This window comes from Barbus barbus (assembly GCF_936440315.1).
Source record: "Barbus barbus genome assembly, chromosome: 30".
Taxonomy (NCBI): domain Eukaryota; kingdom Metazoa; phylum Chordata; class Actinopteri; order Cypriniformes; family Cyprinidae; genus Barbus; species Barbus barbus.
Window position 1 is genome coordinate 12,616,849 of NC_136758.1, and position 26,774 is coordinate 12,643,622.

The window sequence follows — 26,774 nt, forward strand, 5'->3', positions numbered from 1 at the left end:
TATATATATATATATATATATGTTACAATGCACTTTACTCCACTGTTCAGATCAAAGTAAATCTCAGCTAATTACGAAGATAATAATGATACACCCATTGTATGTTAAACAAGTCCAGCAAACCTCATGAAAAACTGGAAAGCCCAGTATCTTAACAGAAACAAGGATTTCCAGTCTGTCATGTTATAACAAGAGAAGACAAGACGGATTTGGCTATTTTATGGTAGTTTCAAGCTTTTGTCCTGTGATTTTTGCCAACAGTAATCCTCTTTCATGTAAATTCAGTATTTAATCCTTTCCTTTAGATTTATAGATTGAAATAAATGAATTAGGCTTACAAAGGAAAGCTCTTCTGCCATCAGAGACCTTTGCAGCTACAACGGAGTGATTGGAATGAAACAAAAAGAATGTCCAGATTTTCTTAGGATCTATAGAACACACAATTACTCTCAGAGGTGACAGCTTTTCATTGACAAACATTAAAACCTTAATAAGGTATCAGTCTTATGTAAATGTTAGAACAGACTTTAATAGTATTTAAATACAGTGAGTTGTTCTGAAAAAATACATTTGGAAGTAATAATTTGTAACAAGATTCAACAAACTTGTATGTATATGCACAGTAGTCATTCAATCATGAGTATTAAATTAATAATGACAACCACTGTAGTCTAACCTGAATCATAGATAATGTAATATTTATATTGTAATAAACTATGATTTAATTCTATTACCATAAGTAAACAAAGTCACATATATATTAGTACTATTCAATAATACAACTTAAAGAGGCACTACATACACTGAACAAAATTATAAATGCAACACTTTTGTTTTTGCCCCCCATTTTTCATGAGCTGAACTCAAAGTACACAAAAGGCCTATTTCTCTCAAATATTGTTCACAAATCTGTCTAAATCTGTGTTAGTGAGCACTTCTCCTTTGCCAAGATAATCCATTCACCTCACAGGTGTAGCATATCAAGATGCTGATTAGACAGCATGATTATTGCACAGGTGTGCCTTAGGCTGGCCACACTAAAAGGTGCGTTTATAATTTTGTTCAGTGTATTTATATAGTGACTTATATATCATATTGAGAACACATGACCCAAGATATACTGCTCACTTTATCTCACTTATTATCCCTATTATTAGACAGCTGCAGTTACAAAATAAATTCATAATTTCTACAATGAGATAACAAAATTACTTTGTGCGCAAATCATTTACCTGTTATATGACCCTGGACCACAAAACCTTAAGTTTTAAGTAGCACAATATATTTGTAGCAATAGCCAAAAATACATTGTATGGGTCAAAATTATCAGTTTTTCATTAGGATATTAAGTAAAGATCATGTTCCATGAAGATATTTTCTAAATTTCCTACCATAAATATATTGAAACTAAATTTTTGATTAGTAATATGCATTGCTAAGGACTTCATTTGGACAAATTTAAAGGCAATTTTCTCAATATTCCAGATATTCAAATAGTTGTATCTTGGCCAAATATTGTCATATCCTGACTAACCATACGTCAGTTGATTATTCGTTCAGCTTTCGGACAATGTATAAATCTCAGTTTTTAAAAATGTACCCTTATGACTGGTTTTATGGTCCTGGGTCACATATATTATGTACATTTCACTAAGAGCACATAGAGGCCATAAAAGCACAAGTGCTTTTGTTTTCACAGTATAATCTGCTCACAACAAAATTCCCAGAATTTCTGTTTCTTTGGTAATTAATGTTCTTCTCTCAATGCCTTTGCTGTTGTGCATTTTAAAATCTGAGGACTTTTAAAGTCAATGTGAAATTCCACTTGCAACCCATTTTACTGTCATAAACATATTTCAGAGTGAAACAGGATGTCTAAAAAAAGACTTGATTTTACCCAAGTGGTCTGTGGGTCAATTGTGTAATGCCTAAATATATATATATATATATATTTGTCTTTTAGCTAACATTATCCAATAGCCTGTGTTCGACCAGCAGAATTTTGCATAATGATTACAACACATTTTTTTTTTCATTTGGAATAACAAGCACAGATAAATCATACACAAGACCAGGAATGTTCATTAAGAAAGTAAACAGTCCATTTTGATTCCATCTGACTTTAAATTGGCTTTGCTGTGTCTTACACCTGTACTGCCCATGGAATAAAGACACCCACAAAAGCTCATCGTTAGCTTAAAACAAAAAACAAACAAAAAAGCCTCATTTAGTGCGCACCGAGAACGAGCATGAGACTGGCTGCAGTTCCTCTAACGGCCACTGGTGTCAGTAACTGTTAGAAATTTCAGAACTTACGCAGTACTCCTTTAAATGAAGAAGAAAATATATAGGCTATAAATAATTGAAAATGTAGAAAATATGGTATATGCAGTGTGCAAAAAAATAATAAAAAATATGGTATATACGGTGTGTAAAAAATAAAAAATCAGAGCTCATGGTCTACCGGTAGGTAGAAATGTGAAAATGTGAAACTCCGCCTATGATAAGAACTCTCTCGTTTTTATCTTTTAATATTTAATGAACTATTTTTTATATTTAATTTACTATTTTGACTGTTCTTCCAAATATATATATATATATATATATATATATATATATATATATATATATGTTACAATGCACTTTACTCCACTGTTCAGATCAAAGTAAATCTCAGCTAATTACGAAGATAATAATGATACACCCATTGTATGTTAAACAAGTCCAGCAAACCTCATGAAAAACTGGAAAGCCCAGTATCTTAACAGAAACAAGGATTTCCAGTCTGTCATGTTATAACAAGAGAAGACAAGACGGATTTGGCTATTTTATGGTAGTTTCAAGCTTTTGTCCTGTGATTTTTGCCAACAGTAATCCTCTTTCATGTAAATTCAGTATTTAATCCTTTCCTTTAGATTTATAGATTGAAATAAATGAATTAGGCTTACAAAGGAAAGCTCTTCTGCCATCAGAGACCTTTGCAGCTACAACGGAGTGATTGGAATGAAACAAAAAGAATGTCCAGATTTTCTTAGGATCTATAGAACACACAATTACTCTCAGAGGTGACAGCTTTTCATTGACAAACATTAAAACCTTAATAAGGTATCAGTCTTATGTAAATGTTAGAACAGACTTTAATAGTATTTAAATACAGTGAGTTGTTCTGAAAAAATACATTTGGAAGTAATAATTTGTAACAAGATTCAACAAACTTGTATGTATATGCACAGTAGTCATTCAATCATGAGTATTAAATTAATAATGACAACCACTGTAGTCTAACCTGAATCATAGATAATGTAATATTTATATTGTAATAAACTATGATTTAATTCTATTACCATAAGTAAACAAAGTCACATATATATTAGTACTATTCAATAATACAACTTAAAGAGGCACTACATACACTGAACAAAATTATAAATGCAACACTTTTGTTTTTGCCCCCCATTTTTCATGAGCTGAACTCAAAGTACACAAAAGGCCTATTTCTCTCAAATATTGTTCACAAATCTGTCTAAATCTGTGTTAGTGAGCACTTCTCCTTTGCCAAGATAATCCATTCACCTCACAGGTGTAGCATATCAAGATGCTGATTAGACAGCATGATTATTGCACAGGTGTGCCTTAGGCTGGCCACACTAAAAGGTGCGTTTATAATTTTGTTCAGTGTATTTATATAGTGACTTATATATCATATTGAGAACACATGACCCAAGATATACTGCTCACTTTATCTCACTTATTATCCCTATTATTAGACAGCTGCAGTTACAAAATAAATTCATAATTTCTACAATGAGATAACAAAATTACTTTGTGCGCAAATCATTTACCTGTTATATGACCCTGGACCACAAAACCTTAAGTTTTAAGTAGCACAATATATTTGTAGCAATAGCCAAAAATACATTGTATGGGTCAAAATTATCAGTTTTTCATTAGGATATTAAGTAAAGATCATGTTCCATGAAGATATTTTCTAAATTTCCTACCATAAATATATTGAAACTAAATTTTTGATTAGTAATATGCATTGCTAAGGACTTCATTTGGACAAATTTAAAGGCAATTTTCTCAATATTCCAGATATTCAAATAGTTGTATCTTGGCCAAATATTGTCATATCCTGACTAACCATACGTCAGTTGATTATTCGTTCAGCTTTCGGACAATGTATAAATCTCAGTTTTTAAAAATGTACCCTTATGACTGGTTTTATGGTCCTGGGTCACATATATTATGTACATTTCACTAAGAGCACATAGAGGCCATAAAAGCACAAGTGCTTTTGTTTTCACAGTATAATCTGCTCACAACAAAATTCCCAGAATTTCTGTTTCTTTGGTAATTAATGTTCTTCTCTCAATGCCTTTGCTGTTGTGCATTTTAAAATCTGAGGACTTTTAAAGTCAATGTGAAATTCCACTTGCAACCCATTTTACTGTCATAAACATATTTCAGAGTGAAACAGGATGTCTAAAAAAAGACTTGATTTTACCCAAGTGGTCTGTGGGTCAATTGTGTAATGCCTAAATATATATATATATATATTTGTCTTTTAGCTAACATTATCCAATAGCCTGTGTTCGACCAGCAGAATTTTGCATAATGATTACAACACATTTTTTTTTTCATTTGGAATAACAAGCACAGATAAATCATACACAAGACCAGGAATGTTCATTAAGAAAGTAAACAGTCCATTTTGATTCCATCTGACTTTAAATTGGCTTTGCTGTGTCTTACACCTGTACTGCCCATGGAATAAAGGTGCCAGGATCCGCAGGAGGACACTAAAATAAACACAAACATATAATGGTCAACAAACTTCAGTAGGCCCTGTCAAAAACATCTTATATGATATTAAACAAAAAAACACACATCAAGCAGCTCCATGAATGCCATATTTGATTCTGAAGTTGTATGTACGCTACCGTTCAAAAATTTGGAGTCAGTTTTTGACAGAAGTCTCTTATGCTCACCAAGGCTGCATTTATTTGATCAGAAACTATAAAAACAGTAACAATGTGAAATATTCTTACAACTTATAATAATTTTCTAGTTGAATATACCTTAAATGTAATTTATCCCTGTGATGGCAAAGCTGAATTTTCAGCATCATTACCCCAGTCTTCAGTGTCACGTGATCATTCAGAAATCATTCTAATATGATCATTTGCTGCTCAGGAAACATTTCTTATTATTATTAACAGTTGTGCTGCTTAATATTTTTGTGGAAACATTTATTTCAGGATTCTGTGATGAATAGAAAGTTCAAAACAATAGCATTTATTTGATTAAGTCCTTAATGACATTAAAAAAAAATGTCTTTACTGTCACTTCCGATCAATTTTATGCATCCTTGATGGAAAAAAAAAAAAAAAAAAAAAAAAAGAGTAAAAATAAAAAACGTCAAACCTTTCAAATGGTAAATGTCTGACTTGATTTGAGTGTGTATAATGACTTCATATTCAGTCTGAAATGACCCTGGTTCAGATTTGATGCCAATGTGCAATTATGCATTATACAGTATGAAGCCAAACACATACAGTAGCTGACAGTCAACAGTGAAAGTTACTACATACCAGTTTAGTAAACCTGTCTTCACAGGCATTTCGTATCCGTTCAGGCGTGGCGGGGCTGTCCAGTCTGAAGGGTCCAGTCAGACCGGACTCAGCCCTGGCAGCTATGATGGCATCTTTAATGGCATAAAACACTGAGGCTGCCAGAAAGAGAGGAGGCTCGCCCACAGCCTGAGTAAAAACACAGCCATAAGAGTTAACAGACTCAAACTATGATCTTACGGTGGAGTCAGTTGTTGTGGTTCATCCAACCTTTGAGGAGAAGATGGCCTTCTCATTAGGAGCATCTCTGAGCAGCGAGACCTTTAATTCAATGGGAATATCCCCAAAAGCAGGAATCTTATACATCCCAGGTCCACGAGTATACAGGTAACCATCAGGAGAGTAGCGTAGTTCCTCCAGCGTGAACAGACCTAAACCTTGCATGAACCCACCCTCCACCTGCACACGCAGCCACAAATCAGATTATATTTAAGATGAATTGACAATGGTGTGATCTGTTTTATTAAATTTAGATGAAATACCTGTCCAATGTCCAATGCTGGATTTAAACTCTTGCCCACATCCATGACTATGGATGTATGAAGATTCTGACAGGAGAGAGATGCAGACCGGTTGTCCTGTTTTGAGTAAAACTGGTACTTGAACATAACAAATACACATTTCACACTGGCATTACCTTATGACTGCCAGTTAGACAGTCTATCTCCACCTCTGAGACAGCCACGCCATAACTAAAGTAGTTAAATGGTCTTCCTGAATTTGTTTCAAAATTATAGCCAAGGAGATCTGGAGTTCTATAAAATATAATGTAGATGAATGATAACTCTTAATTCTATGAGGACCAACATGATTAGAAATGTGAAATTTATCATGTTTATTCAAAATGTTATTCAATTATAGGAAATGAACATACTTGTAAAATCCATTAGCAGACAAATTAACTCTGTCGAAATATGCTGCTTTCACCTGCAAATGTGATCAGAATGTCATATATCAAATACATAAAAATACTAAACATTTGATGAATAATTAAATACAAAAACTAGAAACTGACCCAATCCTCCCAGCAGCCTTTGGGGTTTTTGTCTTTATAAGGCTGAAGTCTCTGTAGTAATGTCTGGCAAGCATTCTGTGGAAAAAATTAGAGCGTTGAATGGAATTTTCGACAAATATTGATTTGAAATATGGTGGATTAGTTTGATGGCTGACGTAAATTATTATTAAATATATTATTTATTCCTGTGAAGGCAAAGCTGAATTTTCAGCAGCTACTACTCCAGTGTTCCGTGTAACATGATCCTTTAGAAATCATTCGGATATTCCGATTTGTTGATAAATAGTTATTAAATTATTATAAATGTTGACAACAGTTGTGTACTTTAATATTTTGTGGAAACACATTTTTTCCGAGATGTTTTATCACTAGAACAGCATTAATTTTAAATATTTTTTTCTAACATAGTAAAAGTCTTTACTGTCACTTTTGATCAATTAAATGTGAAAAATAACCCCAAACTTTTGAATGGTAGTGTACATAAAAAAAAGCATCATTAATATGAATATCTGCTGCATGAGGCTTACATTGATGGCCATGCCGTTAAGATCTGAGGAGGCGGAGGCAGCCGTAGGGCTGGTGTTGGGAACTGTGTTAGTGCTGGTCTCTGTGATGTGAATCTTTGAGCAGGGGATTCCAAGAGTTTTACTGGCTACCTGCACAACACAAAAATTTGAAGATAAGATTAATATGAACAGTAGTAACCAACAATTTAATACAGTATTTTTGTTGTGCCTTGTTTACATTACCTGGACCATTTTAGTGTGCAGGCCTTGCCCCATCTCTGTTCCTCCATGAGTTAGTAAAACCGAACCATCTGAGTACACAAGTACCAATGCTCCTGCCTGAATCAAAAATATCCATCACACACATAATCGCCTCTTTCTAATAATTATTTAGAGCCTACGAAGAAAAGGGCTGACCTGGTTAAGGAAGAGAGCAGTGAAGCTGATTCCAAACTTGGTGGGAATGATGGATAATCCTCTTTTGGTCCAACGATGCTGCCTGGAATTAAAGTATTACAGCAATTCTTAGCCAACAAGCTAAGCAGTACCTAAACTGAGAACATTTTTATAGCAATATACAAATAAAATCTAACAGTAAAGTGCTGTCTGGTTCTTCTGACTTATAGAATTTATGCTGCCTGGTGTTATTTTATATATTTATATGTATATAATATTATAGTTAATATTATATTATTATATATTATAGTTATTATAATAATATATTATTTTAATTTTAGATTAAGTTTTAGTAAGTTTGTAATGTGCATGTCATTTTTATTTATTTATTTATATTTCTGTTTTTATTTCAGCTTTAGTTTAAGTAATTTTGGTACTTTAACCCGAACTTATGTTTTTCAGTTAATTGCAATGCAACATTCCTATTTTTTTCTTTTAAGCCTTTTTTTATTTTATCATCTTTTTTTTATTTTTGCTTTATTCCAATTAACAAAAATGATTTTTAAAAGTTTTTGATTTTGTTAACAATAACAATACAGGTGCATCTCAAAAAATTTGAATATCGTGAAAAAGTTCATTTTTTCTTGTAAGTTATTTCAAAAAGTTACATTTTCATATATTTTAGATTCATTACATGTAAAGTAAAACATTTCAAGTTTTTTTTGTTTTAATTTTGATGATTAGAGCTTACAGCTTATGAAAGTCAAAAATCAGTATCTCAAAATATTAGAATATTTACATTTGAGTTTCAATTAATGACCATCCTTACAGTATAAATTCCAGGTATCTCTTGTTCTTTAAACCACAATAATGGGGAAGGACTGCTGACTTGGCAATGATCCAGAAGATGAACATTGACGTCCTCCACAAAGAGGGTAAGTCACAGAGGATCATTACTGAAAGGTGTGGCTGTTTACAGAGTGCTGTATCAAAGCATATTAAATGCAAAGTTCACTGGAAGGAAGAATTTGGGTAGGAAAAGGTGCACAAGCAACAGGGATGACCGCAAGCTTGAGAATACGGTCAAGCAAAGCTGATTCAAACACTTGGGAGAGCTTCACAAGGAGTGGTCTGAAGCTGGAGTCATTGCATCAAGAGTCTCCACGCTCAGACGTCTTCAGGAAACGGGCTACCAAGCCACTTCTGAACCAGAGACAACATCAGAAGCGTCTTACCTGGGCTGTGGAGAAAAAGAACTGGACTGTTGCTCAGTGGTCCAAAGTCCTCTTTTCAGATGAAAGTAAATTTTGCATTTCATTTGGAAATCAAGGTCCCAGAGTCTGGAGGAAGACTGGAGAGGCACATAATTCATGTTGCTTGAAGTCCAGTGTGAAGTTTCCACAGTCAGTGATGATTTGGGCTGCCTTGTCATCTGCTGGTGTTGGTCCACTTCTGAAGTCCACAGTCAACGCAGCCATCTACCAGGAAATTTTAGAGCACTTCATGCTTCCTTCTGCTGACAAGCTTTATGGAGATGCTGATTTCATTTTCCAGCAAGACTTGGCACCTGCCCACACTGCCAAAGGTACCAAAAGCTGGTTCAATGACCATGGTTTTACTGTGCTTGATTGGCCAGCAAACTCGGCCTGACCTGAACCCCATAGAAAATCTATGGGGTATTGTCAAGAGGAAGATGAGAGACAACAGACCTAACAATGCAGATGACCTGAAGGCTGCTATCAAAGCAACCTGGGCTTCCATACCACCTCAGCAGTGCCACAAACTGATCACCTCCATGCCACGCAGCACTGATGTAGTAATTCATGCAAAAGGAGGCCCAACCAACTATTGAGTGCAAAGAAATTAACATACTTTTCAGAAGCCTGACATTTCTGTTTAAAATATCCTTTTTTTTATTGATCTTATGCAATATTCTAATTTTCTGAGACACTGAATTTTGGGTTTTCATTATCTGTGAGCCATAATCATCAAAATTTCAAGAAATAAAGGCTTGAAATATTTCAATCTATGTGTAACGAATCTACATTTACATTTATTCATTTAGCTGACGCTTTTATCCAAAGCGACTTACAATTGCTATATATGTCAGAGGTCACACGCCTCTGGAGCAACTAGGGATTAAGTGTCTTGCCTCAGGACACATTGGTGTCTCACAGTGGATTCGAACACCCCATCTATATAATATATGGGTTTCACTTTCTGAAATGAGTGACAAAAAATATTGACCTTTTTCACGATATTCAAATTTTTTGAGACGTACCAGTACTGACACTGCTCTAGTGACATTGAAAAGTGTACAGTGTATGATATTAGTACAAAACTGAAGGAGAGAAAAATTTATATTATTGATTATTTATTATTATTTACTATTTATTTACATTTTGTTATTATTTTTCTTATTTTATAATGTCAGTAAATGTTTTAAAATTTAATCTGATTTCCACTACACATATCAATACACTTAAAATATCAAAGAAAACATCTTACTACATTGCTTTTGGTTGTGTTGATGAGCTCAAAATCTATGATTATTTCTAACCTGTTGTATTGTTCCACTGCATCCTTGCGCTTGTTGAAATCTGAGAGCTGCATGCACTCCTCCCAACAGCGATCGATGGTGAACTGGTCCAGACGCTGATTGAAAGGTGTGAAATCCCCCTCTTTGTAAATGTTCATCCTCCTCACCTGGAAGTAGTAGATAATTCTGTTACATGTGACATTAATATTTGAGTACTATGGACTGTGAAAGAGAGAAAGTTGCAGTATGAACCTCTTCAGCAGGCAGACCACAGCTCAAAGCCACATCACTCATCCAGCTCTCTGTGATCATCATGCCCTGTGGCCCACCAAAGCCTCTGAATGCCGAGTTAGACGGCAGGTTGGTTTTACACATGTAGCCTGTGCCACGGATGTTAGGAATGTTGTAGGAGTTATCCATGTGGAACAGTGCCCTCTCCATGATCTGTGCATTGATAGACAGGCTACACATTTAGGCTTGGAACGTAATAAAGTATACCTTGTAATGTGTCTCATTGTCCATCAGGGTGCGATAGATGTTCAAAACTTTGAGATGCCTACTCACTGACAATGACAGGTCCAGTGAATTGCCTGCATTGCTGTAGAGCGTCATTTCAAGTGCCATCACTCTTCCATTGTTCATGTACCCAACCTACACATTAGATTGCAGAGGGATAGTGTATGAGAATAGTCTAGCAAGGACGAGGACAATAGTGTGTGACGATATGTCCTTGCAGGCATTTATTTCTAAATGCCCTAAAATAGCTGGGGTTTGGCTTTGCTTTCTTTATGTTTTTTATACTTGCTGAAGATAATGGCTAAAAAGTAGTTTGACCAATAGTGTACAGACATTGTACATAATCGACCAATCGTGGCGTGTGAGAAAATGGGATCGACAGAGAGCGGTCAAAGCAATGCATATATGTGTATATATAATGCACAAGGACTGTAAAGAGCATGTCAATAGAAAAACAAAGCCCAAACCTTGACATTTTAGGCAATTCAGAAATCCCAGCCAAGACGAAGAGGACTTATGATCAACCTAAATTACAATATCTGGCTAATTTGCACAATTTTTCACCTTGTAATGGCCAAAGAATGGATGCCGACCACCTGTGACCAGCATGTCCTCATCGCGATCTAGCATGCAGCGAACTGGCCGCTTGACCCTAAAAGAGAAAGGTCAAACTAAACGTTTACCCTTCACATTGCTACATACAACATCACTTTATGTAATTAGCAGAGTTGGGTATAAACGCGTATTACTCTGTAACGCATTACTGTAATCTAATGACTTTTCCTGGTAACGCAGTAAAGTAATGAGTTACATTTTAAAGTTATGTAATTTGATTACAGTTACCTATGTCAGTATGCTCTTTAAAAAAATCACCGGAGAATGCAAGCTAAAATGAGAGTCCTACAACATTTAGATGCAATGAAAGGTTGCCTATCATATTTCAAAATGTTGCATTCGACATATTTTAGTCTGGCATTATAGTTTGGGAAAAGTTCAAGTGAATGTCTACAAGTTTATTTCACAGTAACACTAATAAAGTCAAAAATAAATGACTCATCAGAATGAGATCTTCCGCTTTTATGGCCTTATTTCAGCTACATTTTTTTCCCCAAAACTTACTAACCACGCATAATATTTTTTTCTAAAAAATGCAAGAATGTACATCCATCTTGGTCACATATTATTGTAGCACAGTTTGTGCTGAATACAAAAAAAATACATGTTGGTCAATAGTATGTTATAAATAGCTGAAATAAGCACAAATATCAGGGCATGTCAAAACATCTCAAGGGCCCCAAAATCACCTCAGACCCCAGAGGGTCAAACCGCGTTGGCATCAATTCAAGGCTTAGAACTCACAGCGCGTCTTCTTCCAAAAACTAAAAGTAGCCCAGATGAACTTGAACCTTTTTACAGAGGTGACATGAGCGTTTATATGTTCGCGCGTCTCAAGCTTGGTTTCGTGTGGATGATTACCTTATAGCACGCGCTGTGTGTGGGCATGATCACATTATAGGTGATCTCAGACGGGAAAGACTGTACCTCGCGTTGGTTTCACAGGGATTATTTTATCAGAGAATATTTGTTTTTCGACATGACTTACTTCATTGAATAATAGACACTTCAAGATTTCTTCAGATATACTGTATTTTAATGACTTGTTTCAGGAAGCTATTCACGGAGACTGAGAATTCAGAAAGCACACCCTATTTGTTTTCTTTATTTTACAAAACCAAAAAAAAAGAAAAAAAAGGAGAAAAGTTTTGTTGATATTGGGAGCGAATCAGGGAATACAAAAAAATAGACCTACTTATGTTTTTTTTGTTCAGTCAATATGAAATTAATGAAAGAACTATGAGTTTCTCTTTGTAGTGTATTTTTTAGGTTTGATAACTTGAAAGTAAAGTAATTAGTAATCTGATTACTTTTTAAATGCAGTAATCAGTAATGTAATCAAATTACAATTTTAAAGAAGTAATTAGAAATTTGTAGTGGATTACTTTTCTTTTGTAACTTACCCAACACTGGTAATTAGGCACATTAACATGGTTACATTAGTTTGTGTTATAAATATTCATACCTATGTGCGGCAACAGCAACCACAGTGGACAGAATGGTGCTCCGACTCTCTTTCCCACCAAATGCTCCTCCCATCCTCTTTACACGGCACACCACCCGGTTGGCAGGCACTCCCAGAGCTTTAGCCACTAGGGCCTGAGGTAAACACAGCACATTATTTGCATTAGGACAGTACAATCAACTATATATCACACCATAAATAATCCTATCATATTTTTACCTACTAATGAATTAACCATTTTAAATGAGAGGACCCACAGCATCTGCTGCTGTTTGTCTGTCTATCTGTCTGTCTGACTGACTAAGGGGTTTTCTATCTGATTTGGGCATGCAAAACTTTCTGACATGATGCTTATTTAATTTGTTTAATTATTATACTATTTTTAAATATAATTTATATCAATCAAATATTTTAAAATAATTTTTTTATTATAAGTAAAAAATAATAAAAAAATGTATTTGTAAAATTTTACATTTACATTTATGCATTTAGCAGACGCTTTTATCCAAAGCGACTTACATTGCATTCAAGTTAGTTTTTACATTTTTATCAGCTCTTGCTTTCCCTGGGAATTGAACCCATGATCTTGGCATTGCTAGCGCCATGCTCTACTATTTGAGCTACAGGAAAGCAAATAAGTTTGAGATATTTTTTAAAATTTCAGATCCAATTAAAACTTCAATATTTTATCAAGCTATTATCACCATTCTATTGTCTTGTGCAGTTTATACTCTGTTTTGATTGAGCATGTGGATATAAATCAATATCTTGCACCAGTCCCCACTAGAGAGAGATTTTTGTTTTGTTTACTTGAGTCTTGGAGGCTGACTGCGTGGATACAAACATCTCCATTTCTCCATCCTCTCCACGGGGGACAGCAAGTGTGCAGTTAGTTTCCAGATAAAAATGTTCCTGCCCTCCAATGTGCATCTCACCTGCAGAATCACATATGTAGTGTCAGTTCATGAAATGAAAGAGGAACAGGTCTGAACAAGAATCATTTAAGGATATAAATGGTGAGGAAGAAAACGGCAGATCTACCACAGAATTCGTGCAGGGTACAGACTGTCTGTTTCATAAAAAACATGGTTTTAAATAATGGATAATTATGGATAATTAATGGATAATAGATAACTTTCATTCTTCACAAAGAGGCTTAATGCAGTGTGTCACTATCATTTTAAATAAAAACTAGGTTATACCGTGCAGGGTGTGATCAGAATCTTTGAATCCTTGTGCAACATCTCCTCTCTCTATACTTCTCACCGGCTGAAAGAAGGACTTGTTGGCAATAGCATCCTGTTTGAAAGAGTGAAGATAAACATGTTAGCAAACCAGTCAAGCTTATCTCTATGTGTTATGTGTATTTTGCACAAGCTGTTTCCCTGAAAACCTTGAAAAATACTGTTATGTAATGATGACAGCAGGAAAACCACTAAGCTGGGGTGAAAGGTCGGAGCATAGCACCAAATGTTTTGCGATAATATTGTAGATTAGTGGTTTTGAAACCAAAAATTGGTTGTAAGTCATATTTTCAGTCCTATGAGGATTACATTATATTGTTTGATTTTTTTAAAGGCCTTTTTGTCTCGTGTCTTGTTTTCTGTTAGAGCATGTGGTTTGTGTTGGTGCTCACTTGCCATGTGCTCTTCTGTCATATCATTGTGTTTGTTGTGAGCATGTGTGTTTCCGTTGCCCTTCTGTCTCCTGTCTAGGTCTTTTATTTTCCAGCTCTGTGGGCTGAAGTCTGGTCAGATGCACCCATTTTTGTGTTACTTTTCACACTTTTTTGTAAAGAAAGACCTTTTTGAGAACTTGCTGGTTGTGTTACATTTGGGTTCTGCCCACCACACATGACAAAAGCATTGTTCCATAGCTAGATGATTCTATTTGCTGTATTGAGAGTGCGTGTGAATGTGGAGTAACTACAGACCTGAATGGTGACAATCACGGGCTGCAGTTCCTCATAGCTGATCTTCACAGCTTTGGCTGCTCTCTGTGCATGGGCTTGTGTGTCTGCCACAATGGCCCCCACTACATGTCCAACGCATGTGACCTAGCATGAAAGATCAATGTGAGGACTCTACATGAGTAAAAAAGTAAAAGTAAAAAGTAAAAAAAGAGTAATATTGTGAAATAGTATTACAATTAAAAAATAACTGTTTCTATTTTAATATATTTAAAAAATATCCTGGACCACAAAACCAGTCATAAGGGTCCATTTTTTTTTAATTGAGATTTATTTTATTGAAATGTCATCAAAAAAATCTAAATACTGAGGAAAAAAAAATCTAAATACTGAGAAAATTTCCTTTAAAGCTCGCCAATTGAAGCCCTTAGCAATGCATATTAATAATCAAAAATTAAGTTTTGATATATTTACAGTCGGAAATTGACAAAATATCTTCATGGAACATGATCTTTACTTAATATCCTAATGATGTTTGGCATAAAAGAAAAATCAATAATTTTGACCCATACAATGTATTTTTGGCTATTGCTACAAATATACCCCAGCGACTTAAGACTGGTTTTGTGGTCCATGGTCACATTTAATAATTTATACAGTGATGAAAAACAAAATTTTATTATTCCATTCCTAAGTGTCACATGAAATCATTATAATATGCTGATTTGGTGCTCAAGAAACATTTACTACATTGACATAATATCAATACTAAAAACAGCTGTACTGCTTAATATGTTTGTGGAAACTGAGATACATAATTATTTCATGATTCTTTGATAAATAAAGAGCTTAAAAGAACAGAATTTAATGTAATAAAAATAAGTATTTTACTTTAAAATAAGTCTTTTATTTTAAATCAACGTCTGCACTGTCACTTTCGATTAATTTATTGCATCCTTGCTCAATAAAATAATTAATTTCTTAATGCAAAAAACAAAACAAAATCTTACAAATCCCAAACTTTTGTTTACAACACTGTCAATGACACATATCACAGACATATGAAAGATTGAAATACATTTAAATAAAAGTGATTCAAACATGTATGGCAGCTCATTTCCAACCCAGAAAAAAGGTAATTGTAAAATATATCAAATTTCCATGTATTTATTCATAATTGTGACCTAATTTCTCATAAATTATATTTAGTATTTAACAATGTGCCTTTATCTCAAACAAAGTGACTTAATTTCTCTTACTTTCTCCCAATTAACTTTATTTTTTCACTCTGAGATGGAAACTATGGGAGGCTTCCATAAGAAACAGCAATAAAGGTCTTTGCTGCAAATGTGTGACATTTTATATAGTAGATTAAGATTATTTTTTTACTTTGCCATGTCCAAGATGCTCAACCATGAAAGCGCAGGTCAAAGTGTAACTGCATCAATAAATGATTATGCCATAGAAAAACGCCTGATCATAGAATAGTCTACTCTACAATCAAGTGAGATGCATGTGAGGTACATTTTGCACGGGAATCCATAAACATCTGTCACAAATGCATGAAGTCATTTACTACGACTTCCAAATGATACTCTCTGTTATGTGAAAGAAATGTAAAAGCCATTGCGTCATGGTCGACTTATGCCTGATTCAGTCTGCATCATAACTATCAATCGACTTCTATATAAAATGCAAAAACTGTCATAATCAATTTAACAGCTGTCTGTGTAAAACATCTCTAATTAGCAATACAGCACAGAAAATTCACTGAAATATAGAAAAACACCTTATCATCAGCAAAAACGGTCTCGTCATAAACGACAGGTCCTGTCATGTTACTTCCTGGGATGTCTTTAGCAGAGATAAATTCAACCACTCCAGGAACTGCCATTGCATCAGAGGTGTCAACGGATCTACAAAGAGAAACACGCACACACATAGTTAACACCGAATCATGGGTAATCATTGTCTCAGATCACTATAGTTCAGAATGGAACCTTGAACGTAAGTTCCCTTTAACAACATCAATGTGTATGTGACAAGTCATATACTTGGCTTTAACTCAACACTAAATCATTCCAAAACATGGTGTGTTATTTTCAACTAACTTTATGAGCGCGTGAGCTTTAGTACTGGTGACCAAAGCCAGATAGAGCTCATTTTCATAATAGGGGATGTCGTCACAGTAGATCGCTTCTCCTGTGGCCTGCTTAAGCGCAGAGAGATGCATGATCGGTTGCCCCACCGCATCATCACTATTATGACCAGGGGGAACTGCCTGCAAACAAAGAAATAAAGTTCTATCATGACAACTCTCGGAGGGATTGGCATGGTAATGTACATGACAATATTAACGTTTTTGGTATTGGCGGAATAGATCTGCTACGCTGATGTGGCAGTAGCAAGTACCGAGACTTGCTACTGCCAATAAATCCACAGACACGCTGCTGTGAGCATGTAAGAAATACTGCTGCCGTACATATAACATATATGGAATAACCCCTATATAGCATACAGGAATCGCTCCATAGCAGATCTATACAGGTGGAGCTGGGGGAGGTGGAGGGTTTCTGAAGTGTGCTGCAACTGCTACAGCAGGAACTAGCCAAGTATTTGAATGCTGAACAGCAAGCACATTAGCTGCTGATACAAAAAAGGACAAATCAGCTGCACCATGTGATAATGATGTCATTATGGACGACTGAGTCCTATTGGACTGTGCCATCTAGAGTTTCATAAAAGAACTCTGGATTTATAAGCCAACACAGTATGCACAGAAGCTAATGTATATGTACCTGGTAGAGTTGTAGACTTGACGGTGAGTCCATCTGGGAGAGCTCAGTAGCAGTAGCATATTCAGGTCGGCCGTCTTCCACAGTCACACCCTGTAGAGTTTACACAGTTTACAATTACCCCTTAAATAGTCATGTGACCAAGAATGGTCTTGGAATGCAAGAAAGTCCAAAAATAACTTTTGAGCACATCTGCAAATTTCCATGTATATTTCCTTTCTTACTAGCCATTAAAATGTATTTTTTCATTTAAATAATTTAAATTACTGGTGCATATTTTGGAGATAAGTAGAATTTTTCAAACTCTTGATTGTATAAGTGTGCAAAGCACAATATTAAAAACCTCCATTCGCAGGTCCACAGCCAGTTTGTGCTGGACAGTGAGGAAGAACTTGTAGAAGAGGCTGATAGTCAGTGTGCGTCTGTATGTCACCATCCCACCAGGAGCTGAAGGAGACAGACTCATCTCCTCAGCCAATGACGTGCAAGCTTCCTCTAGAAGCTCCTCGTTCCATTGCCTGCAATCAAATTAAGATTGTGTGAAACTGATGCGTTGATTCTTGAATAAGGCTGAATGTCAAGAAAGAATATCAGAAATTTGCTGGAAAACCTGCCAGACATCGTCTTCTACCTGTTAAGTAACCTGTTGCATGTGGCCGTGGCAAGGACAGTGACAGGAGCCATTCCTCCATAGCATATCCGGATACTCTGCACTATATTGGATTGCTCCTTGAAGAATACATTCATCCCACATGTGACAATCGCAATGTCGTCCTCTTTGCGAGGAGACTGTTTGAAAGCTGAGAAGTACTGGCCCTAAAACACAAATTCACAGAGTGACTCCAAATGTAATTATTTCATGTTGAATATGAATTACCGTTCAAAAAGTTTTGGTTGGTAAGATTTTTTAATGTTTTTGAAAGAAGAAGAAAGAAGATGCTCACTAAGGCTGCATTAAAAAAAAAAAAAAACAGTAAAACAGTAATATTGTGAAATATTATTCCAATTTAAAATAACTGTTTTCTATTTGAATATATTTTAAACTCTAATTTATCCCAATGATGGCAAAGCTGAATTTTCAGTAGTCATTACTCCAAGTCTTCAGTATCACATGATCCTTAAGAAATAATTTTAATATGCTGATTTGCTGCACAACAAACATTTCTTATTATTATCAGTGTTGAAAACAATTGTGCTGCTTAATATTTTTGTGAAAACTATGGTACATTTTTTTTTAGGATTCTCTGATGAATAAAAGTTTAAAAGAACAACAGTTATTTGAAATAGAAAGTTTTTGTAAGAAAGTAAAACTCTTTACAGTAACATTCAATCAATTTAATGTATCTTTGATGAATAAAGGTATTTATTAAAAAAAAAATCTTACTGACCTAAAACTAACAGTAATGTAGTTCACCCAAAAATGCAAATACTCTCATCATTTACTCTCCTCTTTATGCTATCCCAAACCCATTTGACTTTTTTATAATGCAACAAGTTTGAACATGAAGAAGAAGACAGTCAATTGGGAAACACTTTTAAGTAAATAATTTAAATTTTAGTTTGTTCTTTGCACAAAGCTATCTCATGGCTCCAGGCGACTTGAAATGTAGCATACATTTCTTTTGGACCACTTTTTTGCTAATATTATGGAGTTAGCACTTTCACTTTCATTATATGGAAAAGAATAGCCAGTAGATTCTTCAACAACTCTTTTGTATTCCACAGAAGAAAGAAAGTTAGAATGACATATTGTAATTACATTATTACAAAATGATCATTTTTGAGTATTTTCAATCACAGAATGTTTTTTAATGCAGACCTTTCTTGTGTATGGAATCTCAATGGACAACAGAATCTCTTCTGGCTTCAAAATGGTCTTCCTATAACCAGGGAAGAACTTGTCATCCATTTCCAGAACACGTTTCTCCCCTTTAAATATCAGACAGAGATATTTATAGAATTTATAAAACATACACAGAAAGTTTAATTCATTAATTCACTGTTTGCTGCTGTCATAAAATCACAAAGAACATGGACAGTGTCAATAAAACATATAGGGTCAACACCCAACAGTGTATGTTACTAGGCTGATATATTGTACTGCGAAAGTCCTGTTTACCATAGCTTTCAGTATTCTTAACCCCTGTACCACAATCATCCAATCAGTTGTAAAACACTAGGACTTTTTCAGTTATCTAAAAGTATCTCTAATTTAGACTTTTAGCAATTACCGTCATGTTCAGACTTCAGCAGGTCTATATGGAAAATGACTGCACATTATGGAATATAGGGTATCATTGGAGATTGCCTCTGAACATTTTCTCTACATAAACTGCGAATGTATTCTGTCTCAGATCATGAAATGCTACAACCTTTGATCCTTGAACAGGAAAAAAAACAAAAACGTTGTACCTTTGGACATCACTGTTAGCTTGCAGCTGGCGGCCATAAACACAGGGTTGAGGTCTGAAATGGGACTCGCTGTCATAATATTGCCACCAACAGCCTGAAAGCATAAATATGATAGTCACGGAAAGGAACTGAAAAACTGACTTTTAATCATTCATAATCACTTTTATGTTTTATTGTTCAAGTTAGGCACTTCATTAAATCAATCAAACAGCCATTAAATTAACATTTGACAGTAATTTTCAAGTCCATTAACTTATGATAAAATCACTTTTTGTCCTCAGGGACACAACGTACCGCAACATTTCGGATCTGCTGTCCTGCAAACCAATGAAGCTGCTCAAGAACAGCCTTAAAGAGCTCTGTCTGATGAGCGGGCAGCTTCTTCACCGCTCCACGCAACACGTCCCCCAGCACAGTCAACGTCACTGATGCACCAATCTGAATGCCTGTGAACCAAAAACAAGCCAAGATTAACTGTCATACAATACTAACTAATAATATTTTAATGTATTGTATTGACAAGTACTAATTTTGCTTTAAACCATCAAACCACTGACAGCATCCCTTTAGGTTTATGAGCCTCTTACCATCCTGAGTGTGTTGGATGATGTTCAGTTCAGGGATGTAAGCTGGTGCCAGAATCACAGGGTAAAGAAGGTTTTTGAACTTCATCTCAATACCTAGAAGAGAGACTCAAAACAATTAAAATCAGCTTTGCGTTCTGTATTATGATCTTTGAGCACTGCACAACATGCTTTTTCACTCACAAGCAGTTGTTCCAAATATCAGAGCAAACAATGATACGCAGACCAAAACAATACGATTGCTATGTGATATTTTATACAACAGTTCAATAAACAAAAAGTTAACATAGCACAACTTATATTTTAGACAGTTACTTTGTCTATTTTTGCTCCGCCACCAATAAAAATAGTTTCTACACGTTGCCGTGAAACAGTTGAATAAATGATTCAATGACTCACTATTAAAGATAGTCCCTTGTCAATCACTAATAAAGAGCACTTTTCATCATCTACTGGCCTGAATGTAAAAAAAAAGAAGCTTGGCTACATCTGAATATTCATACGTTCCTACAATATTGTAGGCAATGTGAAATGAGTATTCATATGTCTGAATTGATAGTTTTCGCATGACAATAGTGTGACGATGACAATACGTTAAATGTAGTGCACCCAGACTACATTAATACTATAAAGAGCACTCAGAGAGTATGTGATTTCAAACACAGTCTTTGTCTAAAATGAGCCAACACAAACAAGCAGACTGATTCAAACAGTAGTATTCGTAATGTATGTGGGACTCACCAACTTCTGTGTTCCCAACCACTAGTTTAGCATTTGGATAAGTCGCCTTCAGCTCCAAGAGTTCTTTAAGGGAGCAGGGTTGAATCCAAAGCACTCGTTCCCCAACAAACCTCAGCTCTCTCTGGGGCTGTTTACTTAAACCCTGTAGAGCACAAATGTAAGTTAAAGTGTTTAATACAGCAATCAGTCTCCTCATTTTACTTTGATGGTCAATCAATGCAGATTAAACTCATTTTATACACACAATGAGCTCAGGCGGGAAAATAATCTCTTGTGTCGGGTCCAGTGGCATAAACTCAGATCGGTCATACAATTTCTGAGCTGGAAGCCTTGAATTGTCCTAAAAATAGAGAAAGAAATATCGGAATTATTTGTAATGTCCTTAGATAACATTCATTACTGAGCATTGCAGTACTGTGACTGTAAAACAGTGATCTTGAAGCATCTGCTGTTTGTTTCATGGCTGTAGGTTTGACCTCACATGCTCATGAGAGCCAGTTCACACATGTGACTGGTTTCCTATGAGACTGCTATGTCTGCCATGTCATTGATTTGCTATCCAAGTATGCTACAGGTTTATCATAAATGGCAAGGCTTTAAGACAAAAACATGTTTGTACTCAGAGAAAATAGAGCATGGTGTCTGGATGTCTAATTTTACTCACATTGACATGCTCTTGCATGTGTCCATTAGTCATGCAGCAGCCATTACTTTGTCCTTTCCCACCACAACATCCCCCATCCTGAAATTAAACGAGGCAGATATTAAACAAAATATATTTCCTATGGTAATTCTGTTGTGTATTTTTTATACCAGCTCAGACTATGTGGACATATTCATCTTGCACTTGACAAGTTATTACAAGATTTTTCTGTTTATACCATCTGCACTGTGATTGGCTGGATTAGTTCCACCTGGTAGTTGCGATAATATCAAATAGGTTTGAAAATATTATAGCATTTGTGACTGCTCAAGACTCACATCAGGTTGCTGAGCTGTTCATACTTCACAAGAATCAGTGACCACAACAAGCACAGATTTGGCCGTGATTTGGGGGGTTTGACGCAGACCTTGGAAATCTCTCTTTGATAGTAAAATCCAGTTAAATTATGTGTAGTGTGAGCTTGCCTTAAGTAGTTTATAAATAAAAATGGATATGACATTTGGATATACATATAATAATATAATAGTGGTTCTCACACCTTTGTTCTAGGTTCCTCTAGTAACCCTTCTGCGGTTGCTTTTTTGGTTTTAGTTCCTTGCTTTCTTGTTGTTTATCTTGCAGTCTCTCACCGTTGTCTTGTTTCAAAATCTCTTATTTTTGTAATGTTTCAGGGTTGAGTGTTGTGTTCTCCCTGCCAGCTGGTTCCCTATAACTGGCAGCCAGACCGGTTCTGTGCCCGTGAGCTGAACGCACCCAGGGCAGGTATCAACGTTCCTCAACTTGCCTGTCTTTGATTTCTGTGCACTTAGCTGTTGTTGGACTGTTTCACGCCTCCCCTACCTACTTGTGTCTTGTCTGCTGTTTTGTCAAATTTGGTAACTGTTCATTCTGCATCTGAGTCCTATCTCAGACAGATTGTGCCAGTTACCTCTATCTTATTTCTTTAAATATTAATTTAAAAATGTATAGTTTTTTTATGTATTAATTTATTTTATTTATTTAGTCATTTAGCAAATAAATAAAATAAATAAATATGTATTAATAAATTTAAATATTCCATGTAGACTTCCAGGAGTTACTTTTATATTAAATATATTTATTATTATTATTATAGCAGGCCTTACTCAGCTATTTTACCTTTGTGAATGTTCTGTAGCCTTCTAGAATCGGTCTGTACCCAGTACATCGACATAAATTGCCTGTGTGCAAACAATTTAAAAACAAAAAGATTTATTTAGAAAAGATATATAATTGATCAAATTTAACAAGACACAGAAGTTATGACTCTTACTATACCTTGAAAAGCCTCCTGAATGTCATGCATGCTGGGTTGAGGGTTGTTTCTCAAAAGAGCGTACATAGACATCACAATTCCTGGAGTGCAGAACCCACACTGTGACCCATGAGCTTTTGCAATCCGCTCCTGGATAAAAAGATCATTGTTATAAGAGCTACTGCACCACAAATGAGCAGGACACCAGCATATCAAGTGATACAGCTAATGTTAAAACTGTAATTAATGGAGGAAGAAAGAGGTTATTTTTTAATGTTATAGTGTGACATGCTTTTCTCATAATTATATGTAATTCTGAGAGAATAAGATTATGTAGTGACCTGTACAGGATGGAGTTTGCTCGCCACACTGCCGATGCCCTCCACGGTTGTTACTGCACAGTGATGCAAAGAGCATAGAGGAGCCAGACAGGCATTAACTGCATAGTGACTCAAAGCATGCCGTCAAGGACATAACTATTTAACTCTGGCATATGTTTCAGAATCCTTTACTAATGAGAAATGAATTATTAACAGTTACCTAATTATTAACAGTTACCATGAACCTGGTACGTGCTTTAAGGACAGCAATGCACATTATTTCAAGATGTGAGTGCATAAAAAGATACATAATGCGGTTTTGATGTGGATGATATTTAGACACCATTACAGTGCAGGCTCCACAACCTCCTTCAGCACATCCAAGTTTGGTTCCCGTCAGACCCACTGTAAGCAGTGACACTAAGGAAAACAGTTTGAAAACAATCACACTGGAAAAAGTAAGTGTTCCTAAATCAGTGTAGAAAATAGCTGACATTCTCTGTAATCAAGAATGACACGTTTGGATCAATAAATCTCACGTTTGACATCACATAGCAGGTGTGTAAATTATTAATGTCCTACAACATTGAGGACAAAAAGATTAACCATTTAGAAATATATACTGTATGTTAAAGAGTTATTTCCTGACCCTTTAAAATCACCTTTGTTGGTGTAACACCCATGACCCATAAAAATTAGTTGGTTCATGGTTCATTTTGTTTATTTTCTGTAATATAAGTCAAACGTTTGACTTATAAAACTAGTTACATGAACATGACTTTTTTTGGTTTACAGAAGGGCAAAAAGCAAAAAAATCAACTCAAATCTCCTAAACTATTATCATAAATTAATCTCAAAGTTAAAACACTTTTTTTCTTTATGTCTTGATCACATGGAAACAAATAAGTGAATTTGATGAGCAAAAACAACAGAATAAAAGAGCTCCAATTAATAATAATTCATATATACTACTATATTACATTAAAACATAAACTGTACATGTGAGCAAACCTCATGAATACTAAGTGACCCAAACCCCAGCAGACAGCAAACCAACAACATAACAGCAGAAAACAGGAATATCAGTGTTTCATAAATGCTGTGGTTATGGTATAATATTTTATAACCTTTTTTTTGGAGAGCGTTCAAGCAGCATTCAGATCCAATACAGAGGCTGTTCAGCAGAACAGAAGATCAAAAGGATACAGTTTCTCCTTAGATATATCAAGAGTGTTTTCTCAGGCTCTGCATTCCTCTCAGTGATCTGCACGGAATTAAAAATGGAAAACATTTTATTGACTATACTGGAAATAAATAAGTAAACAATGAAATTATACAATTACCTTTTTTCCATTAATGAAGAAAACAAGGTCATCCTCTGGAGACTGAAGTTTGTTTGTGATCTCTTCCACTGAGATCGACATATTTTATTATTATTATTATTCTCACTGTTCCTGAGATCAGATCAGAGAGGAGAGCGTTGCAGTGAGTGAGTGTAGAACTCTAAGTGCTGCCTCACGTGACCAGATCCTTATCAGCTCACTCTTGCTGTTGTTTGTTTGGAGAGTAACTTACAGGAGGGGGTAGCTAACCCTCACAAGTAGCCTAAATGAGAACAGTCTCTTATTTATTGGTGAAAACTTATAAACTCAAACTTGTCTTGACAATTGGAGTTAACTAGAAGAAATAAGTTCACATAAGATAATCTTTGGGCTATAAAAAGTTGAATGGGGCTGTTTTATAAGCATTGCCAAAGAAACATTAAATGCCTTTCAATGACTTACACTTTTTCTGTCTTTCGTGATGCAATCAGTGCTGCCAATTTAGCGATTTTGTAGCTAGATTTAGCAACTTTTCAGACTACCCTAGCAACAAATGTATCTATTTTTAAAATGTATTTGACAACTTTTGAAAACTGACTCAAATAATAAAAAAGGCATGCATTTTTCCTCTTAACCAAGCGCTTACTAAGCAGTGCACACATCAAATGTGAATAAAGTTGCTAGTTGCACTTGTTAAAAAATAATTGTTCATTTATGAAACACATTAGTTGTTAGTTTGTTCCTAGAATTGTTAATCAGTTAGGTACACTGTTGACCTATATCAAAATCTCTCATAGATCAGTGTGAAGAATCAATTTTCACTCAGAAATGGCTAGTAAACAATTACAAAGAAATGGCTAATAACACATTAAACATGAAATTCTGAAGTAGAAAAATAAAACAAACAAAAACACAAAAATTCATTTTACTTTAAAACGTAGGCCTATTTAATATTTCAAAAACGTTTGCTGTCTGTGATATAACCAAAGGCCTAGGCAAGCACGATCTGTTGTTTCTGCTTTTGTTAAACATTATTTTCATCTTTTTATAAGGTAGTTTTATATTTTTTACATGATTTGGTGACATGTCCAAGAAGTAATCCACCTTTAAGTAACAAGAAAAGCTCAATCCTACCAACACACTAGAGTATGTAACTTTGCTGATTATTTCGTCCAAAGTTTCTTTCATAGCCAAAGCGAACAGAACCAGCATACTGATGTAGGCCTTACTTTTACATTCCTATAACATACAATATGCATAAACATCTTAACGTGCATTAGGATACACATAGAAATGGACTGTTCCCTGCTGATAACAAACAATTGTTTTAATGTTTGCTAAAAACTATGATTTTTTTTTTGTAAGTATAAATATTTTTTTCCCCATTCTTTGCATATTTTTATATGCTTCCAATGATTGCCTAATCAGACTAATGAGAAGAAGAAAAAGAGACAATATTGGCAAATGCTAATATGTTATGTAGGCCTACCCTTCACAAATACAGAATGTCCTCGTAAGAAATTCAGCAGCAACATTTCTCATTTGGTGGCTTTTTGTGGTAGTGTTTCCTAGAAATATCTAACTCTAAACATATCTTTAAAAGTAGACAAAGAATTTTGGCATTGTCATTTTTCTTCCTGCTCATTCATTCTTGACTTAATTGTAATTGTGTCAATATTAATTATGTGCTAAGATTTTATTATCCATCATAAAATCAAAGTACAGTCCCCAAAAACTCCCAAAACATAAAGACAGAAGCTTTTTTTTTTCTTGTCCCACAACCATGTAAACATAATATAAAAGGGGAGTTTGAAAACCTGCTGATCATCTAAAAATGTCTGAAAGTTTTCAATCTAAATATTTTTGGTTACATACATTTCATAGAAAGTTATGTGGATATGTTGGTATAATACTGGGATTCATAGCTTGTGTTAATGAATAATACAAATGTGTCAGATAATCAGCTAATTAGCTTAGCAAAGTTGACCTCAGACTATTGTTCGTTTCCACATTTAATTTGTCAGTGGCAGTTGAGCATTATGAATATAACCTCCAAATAAAATGTTACA

At 34.9% G+C, this 26,774-nt stretch overlaps 1 protein-coding gene across 2 annotated transcripts; it reads right to left on the minus strand.

Annotated features, from left to right (window-relative positions):
- Positions 1 to 3,120: 3,120 nt before the first annotated feature.
- LOC306850499 (xanthine dehydrogenase/oxidase-like) lies at positions 3,121 to 24,892 on the minus strand. Of its 2 annotated transcripts, none has more exons than XM_079386158.1 (36): positions 24,727 to 24,892; positions 24,590 to 24,647; positions 23,692 to 23,788; positions 23,405 to 23,513; positions 23,087 to 23,213; positions 22,928 to 22,989; positions 21,791 to 21,868; positions 21,371 to 21,466; positions 21,127 to 21,268; positions 20,389 to 20,481; positions 20,096 to 20,247; positions 19,802 to 19,895; positions 19,209 to 19,318; positions 18,021 to 18,205; positions 17,733 to 17,907; positions 17,393 to 17,482; positions 16,706 to 16,875; positions 16,384 to 16,510; positions 14,619 to 14,741; positions 13,888 to 13,984; positions 13,496 to 13,620; positions 12,686 to 12,819; positions 11,170 to 11,257; positions 10,654 to 10,740; positions 10,342 to 10,533; positions 10,111 to 10,256; positions 7,572 to 7,653; positions 7,398 to 7,493; positions 7,176 to 7,304; positions 6,649 to 6,723; positions 6,508 to 6,560; positions 6,271 to 6,388; positions 6,116 to 6,181; positions 5,844 to 6,032; positions 5,595 to 5,762; positions 3,121 to 4,802 (listed from the first exon to the last, which is right to left on the minus strand). In XM_079386158.1, the coding sequence occupies exons 1-36, from the start codon at positions 24,805 to 24,807 to the stop codon at positions 4,752 to 4,754; spliced, it is 4,065 nt and encodes a 1,354-aa protein (XP_079242284.1). In that variant the 5' UTR covers positions 24,808 to 24,892; the 3' UTR covers positions 3,121 to 4,751. The 2 variants fall into 2 exon arrangements, with proteins under 2 accessions (XP_079242284.1, XP_079242283.1); XM_079386157.1 differs by having other exon boundaries at positions 6,116 to 6,211; positions 24,727 to 24,864.
- Positions 24,893 to 26,774: the final 1,882 nt, after the last annotated feature.